The sequence below is a fragment of the Pan troglodytes genome, chromosome 10, assembly GCF_028858775.2.
Source record: "Pan troglodytes isolate AG18354 chromosome 10, NHGRI_mPanTro3-v2.0_pri, whole genome shotgun sequence".
In the NCBI taxonomy this organism is placed as follows: domain Eukaryota; kingdom Metazoa; phylum Chordata; class Mammalia; order Primates; family Hominidae; genus Pan; species Pan troglodytes.
Genome location: NC_072408.2, coordinates 101,083,036 through 101,101,403, shown reverse-complemented (window position 1 = coordinate 101,101,403; position 18,368 = coordinate 101,083,036). Strand labels below are relative to the sequence as shown.

The 18,368-nt window shown below is 44.5% G+C and overlaps 1 protein-coding gene across 5 annotated transcripts in view; it reads right to left on the bottom strand.

Moving 5' to 3' along the window:
- PLXNC1 (plexin C1) overlaps positions 1–18,368 on the bottom strand; it is a 158,591-nt gene that overhangs the window by 41,809 nt on the left and 98,414 nt on the right. For all 5 annotated transcript variants that reach the window (XM_509270.8, XM_009426007.5, XM_054664607.2 and 2 more), the window contains exons 13-21: positions 17,940–18,143; positions 17,634–17,819; positions 14,528–14,630; positions 11,156–11,257; positions 10,748–10,851; positions 6,670–6,708; positions 6,311–6,435; positions 4,708–4,906; positions 327–473 (exon numbers count right to left, since the gene is read on the bottom strand). In XM_509270.8, coding sequence (XP_509270.2) covers positions 327–473; positions 4,708–4,906; positions 6,311–6,435; positions 6,670–6,708; positions 10,748–10,851; positions 11,156–11,257; positions 14,528–14,630; positions 17,634–17,819; positions 17,940–18,143 — 1,209 coding nt within the window. The remainder of the gene's footprint in view (positions 1–326; positions 474–4,707; positions 4,907–6,310; positions 6,436–6,669; positions 6,709–10,747; positions 10,852–11,155; positions 11,258–14,527; positions 14,631–17,633; positions 17,820–17,939; positions 18,144–18,368) is intronic.

Here is an 18,368-nt window from a genome sequence, read left to right as displayed (position 1 = left end):
ATTGCAATTATAAGTGCTGAATAGGGAGTACTTTGCATTTCCTTTGACGACACTGAAAGCTATAAGCAATCCTGATATTAAAATCTTTGGAAATTGATGAGTACCCCAGGCATCATTACAATATTTTCTCCCCCAATCTCAGTAATTAAAATCTATTATGTGAACACGTGTTAACAGTTTTATCAACTACTGTTTTTAATTAACTAAACACACAGGGCCTCCCGCAGTAGAGATGATACCGTTTCATTGTAAATGACCCACCCCACCCTCTAATTCCCCGCCAGATTTATTTGGGAGTCTGGCTGGGAGCTTTATTGAAAACATACCACAGTACTGAATTCCGGAACCTGCCACAACAGCCAGTCTTCATTAAGTGTGTACAGGGCTTTGCAAGTGATTACATCCACGGGACCCTTGTTAATTTTCTGGTTCAGAGTCGTCACCAGCAAATAGAAGGGCTCTCCAACAGTCTCCTTGGAAAAGACACAAAAGTGACAGTTAGCTTTCTGTGGAATCCACTGTACTTTCCAAAGAATTAAAGTTTCTGTTTACAGCAGTAAGGCAGGAGACAGGGTTTTCTAACACTCAACATGAAACGCCCAAGAAAACACACGTTGCTCCACTTGGGATTGGATGCAAAACTCAGAAAACCGCCTCCTCTCTCCATCGCGAATGCACATCTGCACACGCGCACGCGTGCACATTCACAGCAACGTGCAGTACCCACAGTATCCCTTGTTATTTTATGTTTAAACTTACATATGGCAGACTAATGCTCATCAGTGGGTTAATGCCTAGGAACAGTTAGATGTGGAGAGTGTACCTTTGTTTACATTCGTATTTAATCACCCTTTAGCAAGCCAGAAATAAACGACATTTAAAAAAATGCACAAGTATCCTTAGTAACAAGGATAAATGTAAGAACATTTTATACATTTGCCAAATACAATGTTTTTTGGTGTTAACAGCACTTCTCGAAGGAAGCGGCCTGCCGTTCAACAGTTTGCAGCCTTATCTCCTCCCCATGGGCCAGGCCAGGCCCGGCCCGGGCAGTTCCCGGACACACACTGCACAGTCCCACCTGGACATGTTTTCCGGTGCTGGGCCAGAGGGACTCCATCGTCTTCCCTGAACCAGAGCCAATTCCATTTCCTCTAAGGTTTTTCTCCAAACACTCGGCCCATCCCGATTGGCTCTTTCTACAAATTTAAGCCACATGCATTTTTCCTGGCTGGGGGTGGGGCTGCCTCCCCTGCTGCGATGGAAATGGCTCACATTCGCAGACACGGATGTCTGCATTCCAAGGGACTCTGAGCACCTCAAGTGGGAGGCGGTGTGTTCTGTTTCCACGGCATCCTCCCAAGGTACTTAGCCCTGGGTCAGCTGTAGAGTATTTGCTAAATAACGAACCTTCCGTAATCAATGGACATTAGGCCTCTGTGGTGGAGGAAGAACCGTGGCTACGAAGTCAAAGTGCCTTAGTGATGATGAAAGGCCAGCCACGTGGCTGGGGCTCGAAGCGCCAGTTAAGAGTCAAGCTTGACAAGCGATACGTCCAGCTGGGAAAGGAGGATTCCACTGGGTCTCACCTGCTTTCCCTTGCGCAGGCAAGTTACCTAAGACATCTTAAGTCTCTCAGCATCCCACCCCAACCCTGTCCCTTCCTTTATACTTGCTGCAGGAATATCTGCCCTCCCCAGTCCCCGGGCTTCCTCTTGCCACCTCCTGCCACCCTGCAGCTTCTGTCCCTGCTGTGATACCTCCTTGAGTCTCCTCTTCAGTGCAGGGCAGAAGTGGAAGTTCAGAAATTTCCAAGGTAGGGAGGGCAGCAGGACTAGTGCATGACATTTAATTCTCATGAGAAACTTCCTTTATTTAGTGGTTTACAACCTCACCCTTCTCTTCTCTTTCCCTCCACCGCCCACCTCCCCCACCCCAAGTAATGCCCTGACCACAAAACTAGAACCTCTTTTCCTCCAGCACAGATCAGAAGGGAGGCTGAGAACCCTTGGATAGGGGCTGTGTACTCCCGCAGGGGTTGGAGTCAGGGGGCCAGGTGGGCTCTCGGGGGCTGTGTGAAGGGACAGGTCTTGACTCAGGAGGCCTGTGGTCAGGAATTCTCCAGAACTTTCTGGAGGGTAGCTAGACTGAGCTAAGTAACATCTGGCCCTACACTCTGCCCATGCTCCTGGGTCTAACCCTGGCTAATCACCAGAATCCCTTGCGGGCTCTTGTTAAGCATTCAGATGCCTGAGCTCCACTCTAGACCTACAGAGCTGCCATCTCTCTGAAGAATGAGGCCTGGGTATCTGTAGTTTTCATTACCTTCCCGGGGCTGGGGGCGGGGAGGCGGTGGGGGAGGAGGATTCTGATGTGTGGCTGATTTGGGGAATCACAGGGCCATGAGGTTTCTTTGTCACCACTAAACACAACTTTTAGGCGAGCCACAGCCGCTGCGTATGTGATTCCCCTCCCCCAGGGGCCAGGCTTCGACACTTTAACAGACCAGGGCAGATTCCATCTTTTCAGGGCACAGGGCGGTGGCTAAGAGCTCTCGGACCCTGGTGCTGTCCCACAGTAGCAGTGAGATCTGGGGAGAGTCACAGCTCTTCTGTGTTCCAGTTCCCCCATATACAAAATGGTCATGAAGACACTTAGCTCACAGGACCCTTAAGGGGATGAAATGAGAAAAGATAGGTAAAGCTCTTAGCATGCTGTCTGGCACATTCAATAAATGGCATTATTATTTTACCCACAAACCCTTGGTGTCTTGGAAGGGAAAGTTACCTGGCGGTCACGGAGCTACTGTCACCCACTAAACGTCTGTGGGGTAGGACAGGAGGACTAGGGCTGTCGGTGTCCCAGACCCCCTTGAGCACCTGGTGGAGGGACATCAGACCCCTGCACCAGCGGGAATTATTCCACTGAAAGTGAAAGTATCGCCGACTGGCTGGATGCCACTTCCTCCTGGCGAGCCGAGCCGCCCCCTCACCACTCAGAGTGCTCGAGACGCTCTTGAATCAGCACTGTGAAATCTTGACCCAGAATGCTTTGCTCAAGGAGGCTGTTTGGGCTCGCAGCCCAGATTTTCTGAACATCTCACCCCTCTAATGCCCAAGAGCAGCCCTTGAAAGCTCAGAGGTAAGAATCACAAGATCCAGTAGAAAGAGCTGGAAAGGGATTTAAAGGCAACGCCCACACACGCCTGTCATTTGGTAGATTGAAAACAGATGCCCAGATGGAAAAAGCCATGCCCAGGGACACACAGCTGACCGGGGCTGAGATGGTTCCAGAGCCCAGACCTGCTGCTTCTAACCAAGACCCCTAGTGTGGTGCTCTCTCTACTATCCCAGGGGCTTGTGAAAATCATGGATTACTGGGCTCCACTTCCGGAGCTTCTGATCCAGTGAGACTGTGGTGGGTCAGGAGTTGGCCTTTGAAGACCAAGACCAGGGAACTGGGTGAGAGTCCTGGTGCCTCCATCTAGCAGCTGTTGTGGCTAAAGCAAAGACAGTGGGAAACAAAAAAATATTCGTCCCAGAAATAACTGGCTCAACATCTCCCCAAAGCCTCGGATGATTTATACCAAGTAAACAGAAAAGAAGGCAGATTTCATTAATCTTAATAAATGGGTATTGCCTTAGGGAGAGGAAGGGGTTGGTGAGAAATAAAAAAAAAATTGTTGTGCATCTACTTGTAAGATTGCATTAAACATTAAACTAAGCACAGTCTATTTAAAGCACTGCTGTTGGATCTAAACTTAAGTAGCACTGTTAAAACCTGTGGCATAGCAGTGTATCTTATTCAAAGTTTAATTAGATTTCGGAACTAGCTACAAATACACAATTATGCAGTTTTGCTGGAATCTGGATGGCTGGTAAAATTAAAGGATAAGAATCTTCTGTACCAGGGGCCTCAGAGGGCTGGGTGAAGATCGAGTTCAACAGGACACCCTTATTTTCACATTAATATTTTATAATCGTAATGACCAACATTTATGGAGGCTTCCTTAGGGCTAAGCAATTGCATATGTTTTCTCATCTGTACTTCAGAATAGTCCTAAAATCTTCTTCCAATTCTCTAGTTTATAAAACCAAGTAAGTGGTGAAGTCTAGATTCAGATCAAGTAGCAGACTTTAGGGCCCACCCTCTTCACCACTGGAATCTATAGAAAGTTTGCATTTGAAAAGATTTTAAAGTTCAATTAGTGACAACCACATGCACACAGTAACTCCAACAAAGCAAACTCCAGGGGGAGGCAGCTCTTTGGAAAGCTGCTTTAATGTGGAATGACTGGTAGGAATTGACTGCAATTAGCTTATAGCATATTGGTAGGCAATGGGTATTTCTACAATGCTTCAGAGGGCCTGAAACAGTTTGTTCTCTTTGGTGTTTGAAATATTCCCTTTTCTCAGTACATTTTCTTAAATGGGCTGACTGGGCTCTGGGTGTGAATTGACGTGAGAAGGTAAACTCACCTGAAAAGTCTCACCTGAGGAAATTCTAAATGAATTACATTTGCATAGGCCAGTTGCAGCAAAAACAATGTTTACTTTCCCTCTGTTCTGGGTCAGGACCAAGACGAAACATGGTTAAGTGCTGACACCATCGAACATTCAGGATTTATCCTGGCAAAGGCATCAGAGTCCGCTAAAAATAACTGCCTATTGTCTTACCTCTGACACTGCTGAGGGATGTGACACTTACCCGCAGAAATCCAGAAAGGCAGACGGACATCCAGTTTGTGAGGAGTTTTTCGACGACGGACTCCGTGCGTCTCAGCATGAGTTTCGGCTGCATGTTACTACACTGTTCCATCAAGTCCCTGGTCAGCACCTCTAGGATGCTGGTCAGGTAGACCAGCTTGGTTTGCAGTGCAATGGTTAGGAAGGAGGCAAACAGACACCTGTTGAAAAAGAGAGGTGGGTGAACCATTGGCTGCAGGCCTAGCTGGACACTCATGGGAGTTTCCATGGAAGCTCACTGGCAGGGCAGGGAGCTGGCCTGTTGGGTTGGGAGCTTTTTTTTTTTTTTTTTTTTTTTTTTTTAAATGTTTAGATTCTAACCACTTCTATCTCTAGAACATTTTCTGTGTTTTCAGCCTTTAAACTAGAGTGGTAACAAGAAGTGAGTCTTCCAAAGTTTCGGGATGTTTTAAAAATAAAAATTAACACTTCTGCTTTTTTTATTAAGAATTTATGGGCCGGGCATGGTGGTTCACGCCTATAATCCCAGCACTTTAGGAGTCTAAAGCAGGCAGATCACCTGAGGTCAGGAGTTTGAGACCAGCCTGGCCAATGTGGTGAAACCCTGTCTCTACTAAAAATACAAAAATTAGCCAGGCGTGGTGGCATGCTCCTGTGGTCCCAGCTACTGGGGAAGCTGAGGCAGGAGAATTGCTTGAACCCGGGAGGTGGAGGTTGCAGCAAGCCTAGATCGTGCCACTGCACTCCAGCCTGGGCAACAGACCGAGACTCCGTCTTAAGAAAAAAAAAGAAAGAATTTATGTGGGTTTTTTTGGGGTGTTGGAGTTTTTCAGGGTTACTTGGGAGTGGGAGGGTTGTGTGTGTGTCTTCAAAATAGACTCTGTGTTGGGAGCTGGGGGCAGGAGGCTGAAGCAGCAGGATCGCTTGAGCCCAGGGTTTGAATCCAGCCTAAGCAACATAGTGAAACCCTGTCTCAGTTTTTTTTAAAAAGGGCTAGGCACAGTGGCTTATGCTTGTAATCCTTGTGGAAGGGGGTATCGTGTGAGGTCAGGAGTTTGAGACCAGCCTGGGCAATATAGCAAGACCCCATCTCTACTACAACAACAACAAAACATGAGCTGGGTGTGGTGGCATGCACCTGTAGTTCCAGCTACTTGGGGAGGCTGAGGCAGGAGGGTAGCTTGAGCCCAGGAGGATGAGGCTGCAGTGGCCTATGATCACACACTTCAGCCTGGGCCACAGAGTGAGACTCCAACAACAACAACAAAAAATTGTGTTGGGGTGGTGTGATCTAAAATGGAGATAAGGCTGCATAAACTCCCAATCAAATAGCCTTTGGAAAAGTGCATGTTCTCAGGATACCAAGTTCAGAAAGTGGTTTGGAAAGAAAATATGGGACTCAGGTTTGATTTCTCTCTCTCTCTTTTTTTTTTTTTTTTGTAGAGACAAGGTTTTGCTGTGTTGGTCAGGCTGGTCTTGAACTCCTGGCCTCAAGTGACTGCCTGCCTTGGCCTCCCAAAATGCTGGGATTACAGCCATGAGCCACCATGCCCGGCCTGATTTTTTCTTAAAGGCTTTTAAAACATCAAAGAATGGACTAATACCTGTCCTTCACAGAAAAGTTCTTCTGCTTTTCAAGGGTGTGGATGACAGTAACAAGAAAGCTTTTATTACAGATTAGGGCATCCAAAGCTGTGAGACTTTCATTCTTGTCGTTGGCGTCTCTGTTCTGATAAAAAGAAAAAAATATGTAGTATAATACAAAATCATATATAAGTTTAAAGTTAGAAAGTAGATCCACAATGGGTTTTCCAAGACAATGAATTATTCAATATTGAATTCATGATCCAAAAAAAACCCACAATAAAAATTCAAAGTAATAATAATGGAGATGATAATGATGATGATAACACTATGAACATCAGGCAGTCACTGGGCTAAAAATGAAAACGTAGAGACTTACATGCATATCTTCAGTGAAGATGTGGGTGAAGCCACCTGACTGAGAGGAAGGAGACACTTTTATTATTCATAACATCCAAAGGAAATGAAGAGTGTATTTTTGTTATAATACCCAAGTCCGTTTTAATAAAGTAGAGACACTATTTGCTAATCTGAAGCGCCCCTGGGTTTATGGTGGCTGCGTATTCTCTAATACATAATAAATAATTATTCAGCTTTCAAGAAACGCCACTGAATTCCGAAAGCCTCTAAGAATAATAATTATGATGGCATCAGTTCCAGGTTTGGTAGATGAAGGTATCATCCCACGTTTTAGAAGAAGTGATTTAAGAGTTAAAGAAGGGGTCATTGATGAAGATTATGCAAATATCAGACCCCCTCTTCAAGCAATTTACCTTCTAAAGATAAAGACTAAATTACGTTGCTAAGTTTTACAAGTCTTACCTAAGTAGCATCTACTGTTTCAATACACAATGATATTGAAAGACAGGGGGTAGTTAAAAGCATAGAATCTGGACCAAACTACTTGGGTTCCAGTCCTGGTTTTAATCACATACTGGTCACATGACGTGGGATGTGTTACCTAACCTCTCTGTGTCTGACTTGCCTCATCTCTGAAATGGGGACAATAATGGTTCCCACCTCAGAGGTTTAGTGTGAAAATAAAATGGGTGCAGAGTAAGTGCCCTGTGTCAGTTATCATTACTGGTTTTATTCCTAATTTATAGCAAACTAGACCACAATGCTATCACCCCACTGGTTTCTAAATGCTAGGTAGCTCTGGAATATAAAAAGGGTTTGTAGTGTATCATCAATCTTATTAAAAATCAATGGTTAAACTTTAAAAGTAGGTTAAGCAATACTTTAAGTCCACAGAATGAGACTCTAAACTCAAAACATTCAGGTTTTTCTTCTTTTTTGATAATAATAGAAACTTTGAGCTAATTTTATATCTTGTGAAGTAAATTTCTTCTGTAGAGAATTTTGCTTCATAGTTTCAAATCTGCAAGCCCAAGCAAAAGACCTGAAACTATTTTGGCCATATCCTCCCCTAGTAAAAAGCAAAAAAAGCCCCCAAAAAACAAACCAAAAAAACCCCCAGACCCTAGGTTTGCATTTTCTGGTTCTTAATATTTTTCTGCTGAACCAACTTCATGTAAATAGACAGGAGAAACAGGTTGATTCTTAATCGTAAATACGGAAGTGCCGCCCTGGTTCTCTCTGTGTGTTTTTTTGTTTGTTTTGTTTTTTTGAGACGGAGTCTTGCTCTGTCGCCCGGGCAGGAGTGCAGTGGCGCGATCTCGGCTCACGGCAACCTCTGCCTCCCGGGTTCAAGCAATTCTTTTTTTTTTTTTTTTGAGACGGAATCTCCCTCTGTCGCCCAGGCTGGAGTGCAGTGGCGTGATCTCGGCTCACTGCAAGCTCCGCCTCCCGGGTTCAAGCAATTTTTTATTTATTTATTTTTTTGAGACAGAGTCTCGCTCTGTCGCCCAGGCTGGAGTGCAGTGTGGCGCTATCTCGGCTCACTGCAAGCTCCGCCTCCCAGGTTCACACCATTCTCCTGCCTCAGCCTCCCGAGTAGCTGGGACTACAGGCGCCCGCCACCATGCCTGGCTAATTTTTTTGTATTTTTAGTAGAGACGGGGTTTCACTGTGTTAGCCAGGATGGTCTTGATCTCGGGTTCAAGCAATTCTCTGCCTCAGCCTCCCGAGTAGCTGGGATTACAGGTGCACACCACCATGCCTGGCTAATTGTGTATTTTTAGTACAGACGGGGTTTCACCATGTTGGCCAGGCTGGTCCCTAACTCCTGACCTCAAGTGATCCACCCGCCTCGGCCTCCCAAAGTGCTGGGATTACAGGCTTGAGCCACCGCGCCTGGACCCGTGGCTCTCTGAGTTTTAAGGCTGCTTCCTCCTTTCATTCAAATTTCCCTTTTCTTCAGCTTAGATCCTCTGCCTACCCTTATTTCTTCTCCTACTTTATGCAAAGCAAAGAGGAGTCAATAAAATAAAAAGCAAGGCTTTAAAAGCCAAAACCGACAGGCAGAGCAAAGAACCCTGGCCTCCTTTGAGAACCTACAATCTCCTCTGGATTTTGCCTGTTGCTTTTTTGCAGGTGCTGAACACCCAAATCCTTCCCCCACAGCCCCCAACCTCCAGGCCTAGAGGATTTGGCTTCTGATCAATCCATAAAGAGCCTAATTAATACCAGGACTTATCTGCAGCCTGGAATGCATTTAAGTGGCATTGTCTTCTTACGATATGTTTCCCTGTTCTATCTTTTCTTAATTATTATAAAATCAGTTTTGACTTAGGTCTTCTTGAAAGGGTTCTGACAAATTTATGCATGTTTTTTCCTGGGTTCTCTCCTTTAAACAACTTCTGACTTCAATTTTTATGACTTTCCCAGTTGTTTTTCAAGATTATACACAACACCGAGTTAAATCAGTTTGCCTCCTTTGCAACTATCTCTCTTCTCCTAAAATAAGGTAGCATTGTTCCTGGGATCTTTTTTTTTTTTTTTGGAAACATTCAACTTGCAACAGTGTTCCTTTACATTCATTACTCTATCTTGTTCTTGATTACCAAATTTAGAAGATAAGAACATTTCTTTTTTCAGGCCACAGATTACTCTATTCAGCACTCAAGGGCAATCATTAACTGTAAAAGCCCACACAGCATTCATGTTGATAGTCAAAAATCTCTGTTATTTTATTGCTTTTAAATTCTTAATGGGGATCTCAGATAGCTCGGAAATAGGACTCGTGATGCAACCTTTGCAGAAGCCCCGCACAGTCATCCTGATTCGGGGAATCGAATTCCTCTCCCCAGGCGGTGTTCTGCCATAGAAATGGATGAGGTGGCAAATGGTAGATCTCGGTGCCTCGGTACTCTTGGAGAATAAGTTAAAGGAAACAAACTTCACCAGCACAAAAAGCTGAAGTCTTATTTACAGCCTTCTTGATTTATAACACTAAGGCTTGGACCAAAAAATATGGCAGGTGTTTTATGGAGGCATTCCAACCTCCAGACCCCGCATTACATATCATGGTGTCCTCTTCTAAATTATAGAGAAACTGGAAATTGCTTACTGCATGTGTCTGGGTTTCTGAACTCTAGGCTTCTGGCCAATTGTTCCGGAGAAGCTTCTGGTAAGGTGATACAAACTCTCCTTTGGCCTGGAGAGATTTCAGCCGTTGCTTAGAAGTCTAGATTGAAATGTGATCATTGGTATTGATGTGTTTAAGAGGTTGGGCCTCTATGTGGTCATCAGACCGCAAAAAAGAAGGGCAATATGGCGGAGCTGGGGTATCCGGACATGGCAGTGATGATACGCAGGATGAGTGTACCTCACCAAAGACTTGGGAGGGTAAATGGAGAAGGCTGAGTGAGTGGGTGAGAAAATGGAGGCGTGAGAACATAGGTAAGACCAGCAACCCAAAAGGTTAAGTAGACGACTCCTCACAGCCCTAGAACAAATGAATTAATCAGTTCGTGCATCTACGTCTACTAAATGAGGACAATACAAACTGACCAGCTAAAGAAAAACTACCGAAGAGAACCATAAGAACTCTACATGGCTAAAAATGCCTGTTTTCAACTCCAATTCCATCCATGTCTACTTTCCTCCCTTTTGACCAGTAGTATTTTTCCTTTCCAATTGAGAAGTAATAGTGAATAATCTAGTCGCTGCAATGTAAGTCATGCAGATAAACACAACAAATTGGCTAGCTCACAATTTATTGATTTTTAAATAAACTAGCTCACTTCCCAGCTACACATTCAGTTCTACATTGAGAGTAAAAGAAAGCAAAAATCATCACTCTGAGCTTCTGTCCCTCCTAGGTTTTTGTTACTGGGCAAAGAATAATCACCAGTGACCCATCACTGTTTTATACCCTAATCAATGCAATTAATAATTACCCTCCTCCCTGCTCTGCTCAAACTTAAGCCATTATTTTTGTACCAAGCACATTATAGCTGCCTTGGAAGCAAACACTCGTTTTGACAACAGCAACAAGCACCTTCATTATTATTCAAGACTCAACCTTCGGAATATGATCAATGCTCTTTTACCTCAGGGAAGAAAGTTCTCAGAGCAAAATGTTTGTAGTCAAGGAAGGGAACAGTTCCAAAACTATCAACCACATCCAATTTATCCATCTGCAGCTCAGCAAAGCCTGCAAAACAGAATCCCAAGAGCAATATTTTAACTCAACAAACAATGGATAAGATCTTCTGCTGTTTTGTCTAACACAGAGTATGACCTTGGTTTTCATTAAAGAAGAAACAATAGATAATGACTTGGTTGGCTGCAGAGAAGAGCTGAAATAAAACACAAAGCCAGGCCCAGGCCCTGCCCTTCCGTTGCCTTCTATTATACAAACAGTTCTCATTACTGTGGCCATCTCTATGTAAGGGTAAAAAAATAAAAGTATAAATATAAAAGGCTTGTTTTTCTACAAACACAATTTTGGAGCCTACCATCACGTATCTCTTTCCGGAGCTCGCTTTCCAGCAATTCTAGTTGTTGACTCTGTTTGCGACTCAGCTCCTTCGATTTGTGCCTGGTCACCCCCACGGCCGCTAAGAGACAGAGATGCTGCATCAGAGGGACATGGTAACTCAAAAACCAAAAATGAAAACAAATAGCAACCTTTACAGTTCTTAAAAACAAAAACAAAAACAAAACAGATAGGGACAGAGAGCAGGAGCTAGAATGAAACTAGAAAATAGCATTAAAAAGCTGGATCTTATAAGAAAATTTCCCAGTGAGGGGTCACTCTGAAGAGGAAGATGCCAAAATGCAGCAGAAAAAAACCAAAACCTTACTCATTTTACAAGTGAAAGCTAAATCAAATAACCTTCACTTGTAACCAAAGATCCCAGTTGGCTGAAACGTAATGAAACAAGCCAAGTTTCTTCCCCACAGCTGCAGCCACTTGCATTGTTCCATTCTTTTTGAATGTTTGTAAGCATCCCTGGAGAAATAAAGTTGTGCTGCAAATGTAGAAAGGAACCGCAGATCCACAGTTGGCTACATGGGCCAAACCTGCATAGAGCTAATGGGGTGACATGATGAGCGAGCCACAAGGAACTCCCATACCTCCATATTGCTTCTAACTGTGCTGCAGAGGCCATAAACCAACCCAATTTGGTGCTTGGGTTCATGTTCTTGCTCTGCCATTTACTAGCTATGTGACCTGGGTTAAGTTCCTCAGCATGTCTGTGCCTGGCTGCCTTCTCTGTAAGAGTGCCTATCTCACTGTGATGCTGGGAGGATTATAAGAAGTAACTCACAAAAAGCATTAAGAATGTATTATTTAAAAAAGTATAGGTATTCAACAATCAACCACTGTTATTCTAGGAAGCTTCTCCTCACTTATAGAAATTACAGCCAGGTGCGGGGGCTCACGTCTGTAATTCCAGCTCTTTGAGAGGCTGAGGTGGGAGCATGGCTTGAGGCTAGGGGTTTGAGATCAGCCTGGGCAACAGAGAAAGATATTTTTCTGTCTCTACAAAATTAGAAAATTAGATGGGTGTGATGGTGCATGCCTGGAGTCCCAGCTACTTGGGAGGCCGAGGTGGGAGGACCACTTGAGCCCAGGAGGTCAAGGCTGCAGTGAGCCGTGATCGTGCCACTGCACTCAGCCTGGGCAAAAAAGTGAGACCCTTTCTCAAAAAAAAAAAAAAAAAAAAAAAAAGAAATTACATAATAGACGGGCTCTGCTACCAATAATGCTGTAGGAAACAAATATGGCTCTTCACTGGACTACTTCATAAAGTCAACAGTCTTAATAACATGCATTGTGCATGTCTAAGAAAGGGTGGAGTATGATGTAGTGATTCCCAAACTTACTTGACCATGGAACCCCTTTTTCCAGGACAGTCACTTGGGACCACTGTTCCTCAGGCCTCAGTTTGAGCAACACTGGCTCATGCACGCAAAGGCTCATTTTTTTCTAGCTCCAGAGACTTGCACAGTTATCAGCAACATAACAGGTGCTCAATGAACATAAGGTAAATAGATGCAGGGATGAATGAGTGAATAAATGAGTGTATAGAAGGAGACACTGGCAACTGCCTGTACTAGCCATCAAATTTCAGAAAGTCAATACCTATGTTAAATCAGGAAATACAAAGTGCTTTTTTTTTTTTTTTTTTTTTTTTCCTGAGACAGAGTCTTGTTCTGTGGCCAGGCTGGAGGGCAGTGGCACGATCTTGGCTCACTGCAACCTCCAGCTCCCGGGTTCAAATGATTTTCCTGCCTCAGCCTCCTGAGTAGCTGGGATTACAGGCACGTGCCACCACACCCAGCTAATTTTTGTATTTTTAGTAGAGACGGTGTTTCACCATGGTGGTCAGGATGGTCTCGATCTCCTGACCTCGTGATCCACCCGCCTCAGCCTCCCAAAGTGCTGGGATTACAGGCATGAGCCACCGGGCCCAGCCAAAGTGCTATTTGTTGGTGGATAAGAGTTCCTTTTTCAAAGAAGGATGAGAGAAAATAGACTTCAAATGACAAGCAGCTCAGAACCAGAGTCACAAACGAAATGGCTACAGATATCAGGTACATAGATGAGTTAAATGGCCTAGGTGGAGACAATATGGAGTGGTGGCGACTGTGGTCAAAACCTAGGGAGCACATTCCCTCTCTCAAGGGCGTAGCTGCTACTCAGCTCTAATAAACTGATGCTATGGAAATTTGGGATCCAATGATCCAAATTTTTCACATTTTCAAGAGATGTTTCCAAATGTGAATCACTAATTTTTAAATGTTATAAGCTACTTAATAGTTTTAGAAAATGCTACACAGCAAAACAAAATATATCGGTGGACCAGATTTAGCCAATGAGCAACCACCATGGGCTCACTGTGTGTGGATGAGCCCGGGACCACTTTAAGAGATGACATAGATCACACTTCTATTAAAAAAAAATCATTTACTTTTTAGACACAGGGCCTCATTCTGCTGTCCAGGCTGGCATGCAGTGGCACGATCATAACTCACTGTAACCTCAAACTCCTGGACTTATGCAGTCCTCCCTCCTCGGCCTCCCAAAGTGTTGGAACTACAGGCGTGTGCCACTGTGCCCAGGCATGACCACACTTCTAAAGTGTGGTTCTGCCCAGAAAATCAAGACTGAAATGAGGCTGGGGTGATGGGTGGTGGGGGGTGGTCAAGATGAAATAACCAAGTCCTGGGAGCCCAAAATCCCAGAGAAGTTCTTGGGGAATTACATAAATGAACATTTGTCACCACAATTCGAAGGAATGGAGAAGCAAAGTAGATTATATCCCTCAAATCCCAAGATACCATCTGTGTAATCCAGCCTTCTATTAATGAAGCATCCTTAAAAAAAAATTTTTTGTTTTTTGTTTGTTTGTTTTTGAGATGGAGTCTTGCTCTGTCACCCAGGCTGGAGTGCAGTGGTGTGATCTCGGCTCACTGCAACCTCCGCCTCCCGGGTTCAAGCAATTCTTCCTACCTCAGTCTCTTGAGTAGCTGGGATTACAGGCACCTGCCATCACGCCCGGCTAATTTTTGTATTTTTAGTAGAGATGGGGTTTTGCCATGTTGGCCAGGCTGGTCTTGAACTCCTGACCTCAAGGTGATCCGCCCGCCTCAGTCTCCCAAAGTGCTGGGATTATAGGCATCAGCCACCACGCCTGGCCAAAAGAAATGTTTAGAAAGCCCTCAGCGTGTACCTATTATTCGTTTCTCAAAGTTTTGATTTGGGCTTTCACCCATTTATACTTAATTGAAGCAAACAGCCCCTGAAAGCTGAAAGTCTGCCTGCCCGGCGAGAGGCCCCAGGGAATAATTTCTCTGACAAAATTAAACAGGGCACTTACCAAAAATGACAATCACTAGCAAGACAGGGAGCACAATCAGAAAATACCACGTGGAAGGAACTGACTCCTGCTCGACGTAGAGCTCCAGGTTTCCCAGCTTGACCTGATGGGACAAAGAATGTCATTAGACCCAATCGAGTTGGGGACTGTATTTATTTACATAATTTCCCCCCTAAAATGGCTTCACAATACAAAAAGAAGCAGTGAGCTGGGTAGGATATCTGAGTTCAACTCTCATTTCTGTGGCAGATTAGCTACATGTCCTTGGGCAAATCCAGAATATTCACTGTGCCTCAGTTTCCTGAAATGTCAGTTGACACATGCTGGACTAGACCCTCAGAGTCTTAATTTTGGCCCTCTTTGCTCTGGGGGTTTTAAGTTGCAGGAGTGAGGGCAATAAAGAGGCAGTAACCTGTAGGCAAGAAGCCCCTGCCCTTTATTCTAAGGGAGAAACTCAATTTTTATCATTTTTACAGGCAGGCTTATTTTGTTTTTGTTTTAGAGACAAAGTCTTGCTCTGTTGCCCAGGTTGGAGTGCAGTGGTGTGATCATAGCCCACTGTAGCCTTGAACTCATCATGGGCTCAAGTGATCCTCCCACCTCAGCCTCCCAAGTAGCTGGGGCTACGGTACACACCACCACACCTGGCTAATTTTTAAATTTTTTGTAGAGACGGGGTCTCACTATGTTGCCCAGTCTGGTCTCGAACTCCTGAACTCAAGCGATCCTCCCACCTCAGCCTCTCAAACTGCTGGGATTACAGGTGTGAGCCACTGTACCTGGCATCCTATTTTGAATAAAACATTCTGTGGCAAAAACCAGATTGGCAGTGCTGATCAGATCATCCCTGAGGGATTTTTCCAGTTTTAGCATTTTTTGGGTTATATTTTGTGAAACTTGTCAAGGGAAAAACTCTACATGAAGCTTAATTATTTCACTGATGTACATACAAGTATTAAGGCGTGTTTCCATCCTTGGACCCATGCTGCCCCCGTGGAGGCATTTGAGCACAGTAGCTGGAGGATGGATTTGGACCCGGATAGCTGAAGCTCTCCATACCAGCTCTGCCACCTGCTCTGTTTCTCAGCTATGGAACCCTGAATTAGGTATGCACATCCAGTCCTCTTTTTCCTCATCTCTGAAATGGGATGTTGGGAGTGCCTCTTGGTAGGCTGTCCTGACTAAATTCATGACGTCATCTGAATAAGTCAGCTCATGGCGCCCTCCTCAAAACTCTCCCATGCCTTCTGCAGCCCACAAGCCAAGCCCTTGCCATGGTCCACAAGGTCCTAATCATCTCCTGTTGTCTCCATGAACTCTCTAACCTCAGAAGCCTCTGCTCTGCTCCCTCCACTCCAGTCACACTGGCCTCCTTGCTGCTCTTCAAACATGCCAGGCAGCCTCCTGCCTCAGGACCTCTGCTCCCTCTGCTCCCTCTGCCTAGAACGTTCTACCCCAGATAGCCCATGGCTTGTTCCCACTCCTCCTTATACAGATGCCACTTTCACAAGCAGGCCTTTTCTGCCCACCATTGCAAAACCTGCAGCATGGCCCCCCTACATGCTCCTGTTCCCACTCCCCCACCCCCCCGCACTGGTGCTTTTTTTCTCCATAGCAACTGCCACCAAGTAACACAATTTTTATTTATATTCTTCACGCTGTGTCTCTTTAGGGAACCTCCATAAAGGCAGATGTTTTTGTCTGTTTTATTCTCTGTCTGTCCCCATCACGGCGTAGGCTCTCAGGAGCTATGTCATGAATGATGAAGAATGTTAGCATTTGCTCTTCTCAACTAACAGGAAAGGTGGGAACACTCGTGAGTTGAGTTGTTGTTCCTTATTTTTTTTTGAGACAGGGTCTTACTATGTTGCCCAGACTTCTAGAGGCTCAAGTGATCCTCCTGCTTTGGCTTCCCAAAGTGCTGGCATTAAGGCTTGAGTTGTCTCTCCCAGCCTAGTTGTTATTCCTGACTTAAAACTTACTATTGGCTGGGCGCGGTGGCTCACACCTGTAATGCCAGCACTTTGGGAGGCCGAGGCAGGCAGATCACTTGAGGCCAGGAGTTTGGGACCAGCCAGCCCAACACAATGAAACTCCGTCTCTACTAAAAATAGAAAAAACTAGCCAGGTGTGGTGGTGCGCACCTGTAATCCCAGCTACTTGGGTGACTGAGGCATGAGAATTGCTTAAAACTGGGAAGCGGAGGTTGCTGTAAGCCAAGATCGTGCCACTGTACTCCTGCCTGGGTAACAAAGTGAGACTCTGTCTAAAAAATAAATAAAACTTATTATTAACCCCAGTTATCATACAGATGGACTAAGAGAGGCTCAGGAAACTCAAGTGATTTACCTAAGGCCACAGAGCTATTAACTGGTGCCAGTGGGACATGAACACATTTTTGTTGTTGCCTTCCAGTCTGAAGTTCTTTTTCATTGTCTTTTATCCAATTATTTATTATGATAGATCAAGAAGAATTTATATAGGCTGTACAGAGCCTCATATGGCATGAATACTATAAAGGGTGACTTCTAATGTGTTTCCCTTCTCAGTGGTCTCACATCTTTATTATGGGACATAAATATAGCAGTGATCCATCCCCCAAACATATCTGGGAAAAGATTAATCACAGAAAGTATGACTTCATGGTGAAGGAAGCAGCCCATGACCCAGAGATTATCTGGTCTCCATCTGATTCTAATGCTACCCAGAGTGTGCTGAAGAGGCCCTTGTTTGTTTTGGGTTTCTGCTAAGACATGTCACCTCCGCATTTGAGAAAACAGTGACAGCTCATTTGTCAATGGGTCTAGAGATTTTGCTTGCCGATCCTACTGTATAAATGTGTGGCTAGAACAAAAGCTATCAAGACTCATTAGGATTATAGACAATGGTGTGTCCAACGCTTTGACGTTCAAACAGGCACAGGGATGGATTCAGCCAGCTATTTTGGAGCTATTTTGCTTGGGCTCGCAGTACCAGCTTTGTTTATCTTCTATTTAAAGTGAGGATCTGAAGATCCATGAAAGATTCCATTCTGGCCTCTGGTTTAGCCAAGGAATTATCACAAAAATCAGGTAAAGACAGCAGGTGGGACTGCCAGGTCACTTACCCGAACTTTCTTAGAAGAGTTGGCAATGGTGCTTGCAGTCTTGATGCCTTTAATTTTGCAAAGGATGGTGGTAAGATCTTGATTTCTAGTAATATTTTCAAAACTGCAATTTAATTGCCCATTTTCCCCATGGAAGAGAGTAATTTCAATGTCTTTTTTGGAAATGTTGAAGTTGTCATTTTCTTTCTGTAAAGAACAAAATGAAGATGGAGAAATCAGAGCACATGTAGAAACTCACGAGCATAAACACACCTTTCCAGTCAAGGGGTCGGGGTGACATCCCACCCAGAAAGAAAAGAAACATACTTGAATTTTCACTTCCAGTTCTGTGTCCACCTCGGATTCCACCCGATACCCCGTGAATCTGGGGTCCTCCAGATACTGCAGGGTTCCACAATCCAAGTAGGTGTCTTGTACTCTCAGCTTCACAGTGACATTCGTGCGCACTTTTGAACTCTTTAAACTGGGGGCTAAAAACCCGCAGTAAGTCGCCACACAATATTCAGAGACCTGGGCAAAAAGAAAAGAATGTTTTAGTAACTTTGTTAACGAATCCCAGCTGTGATCTCTAAGAGCTAAGTGACCTGAGCAACTTAACTTCTTGGTGCTTCTGTTTTCTCATGTGTAATATGGAGACAGCAAAACTACCTCCCTCACAGGATTGACTTCACCCTACATTACATTAAATGAGGGCTACGTTAACTGAGATTATACATGCTTAGATCAGGGCCCGGC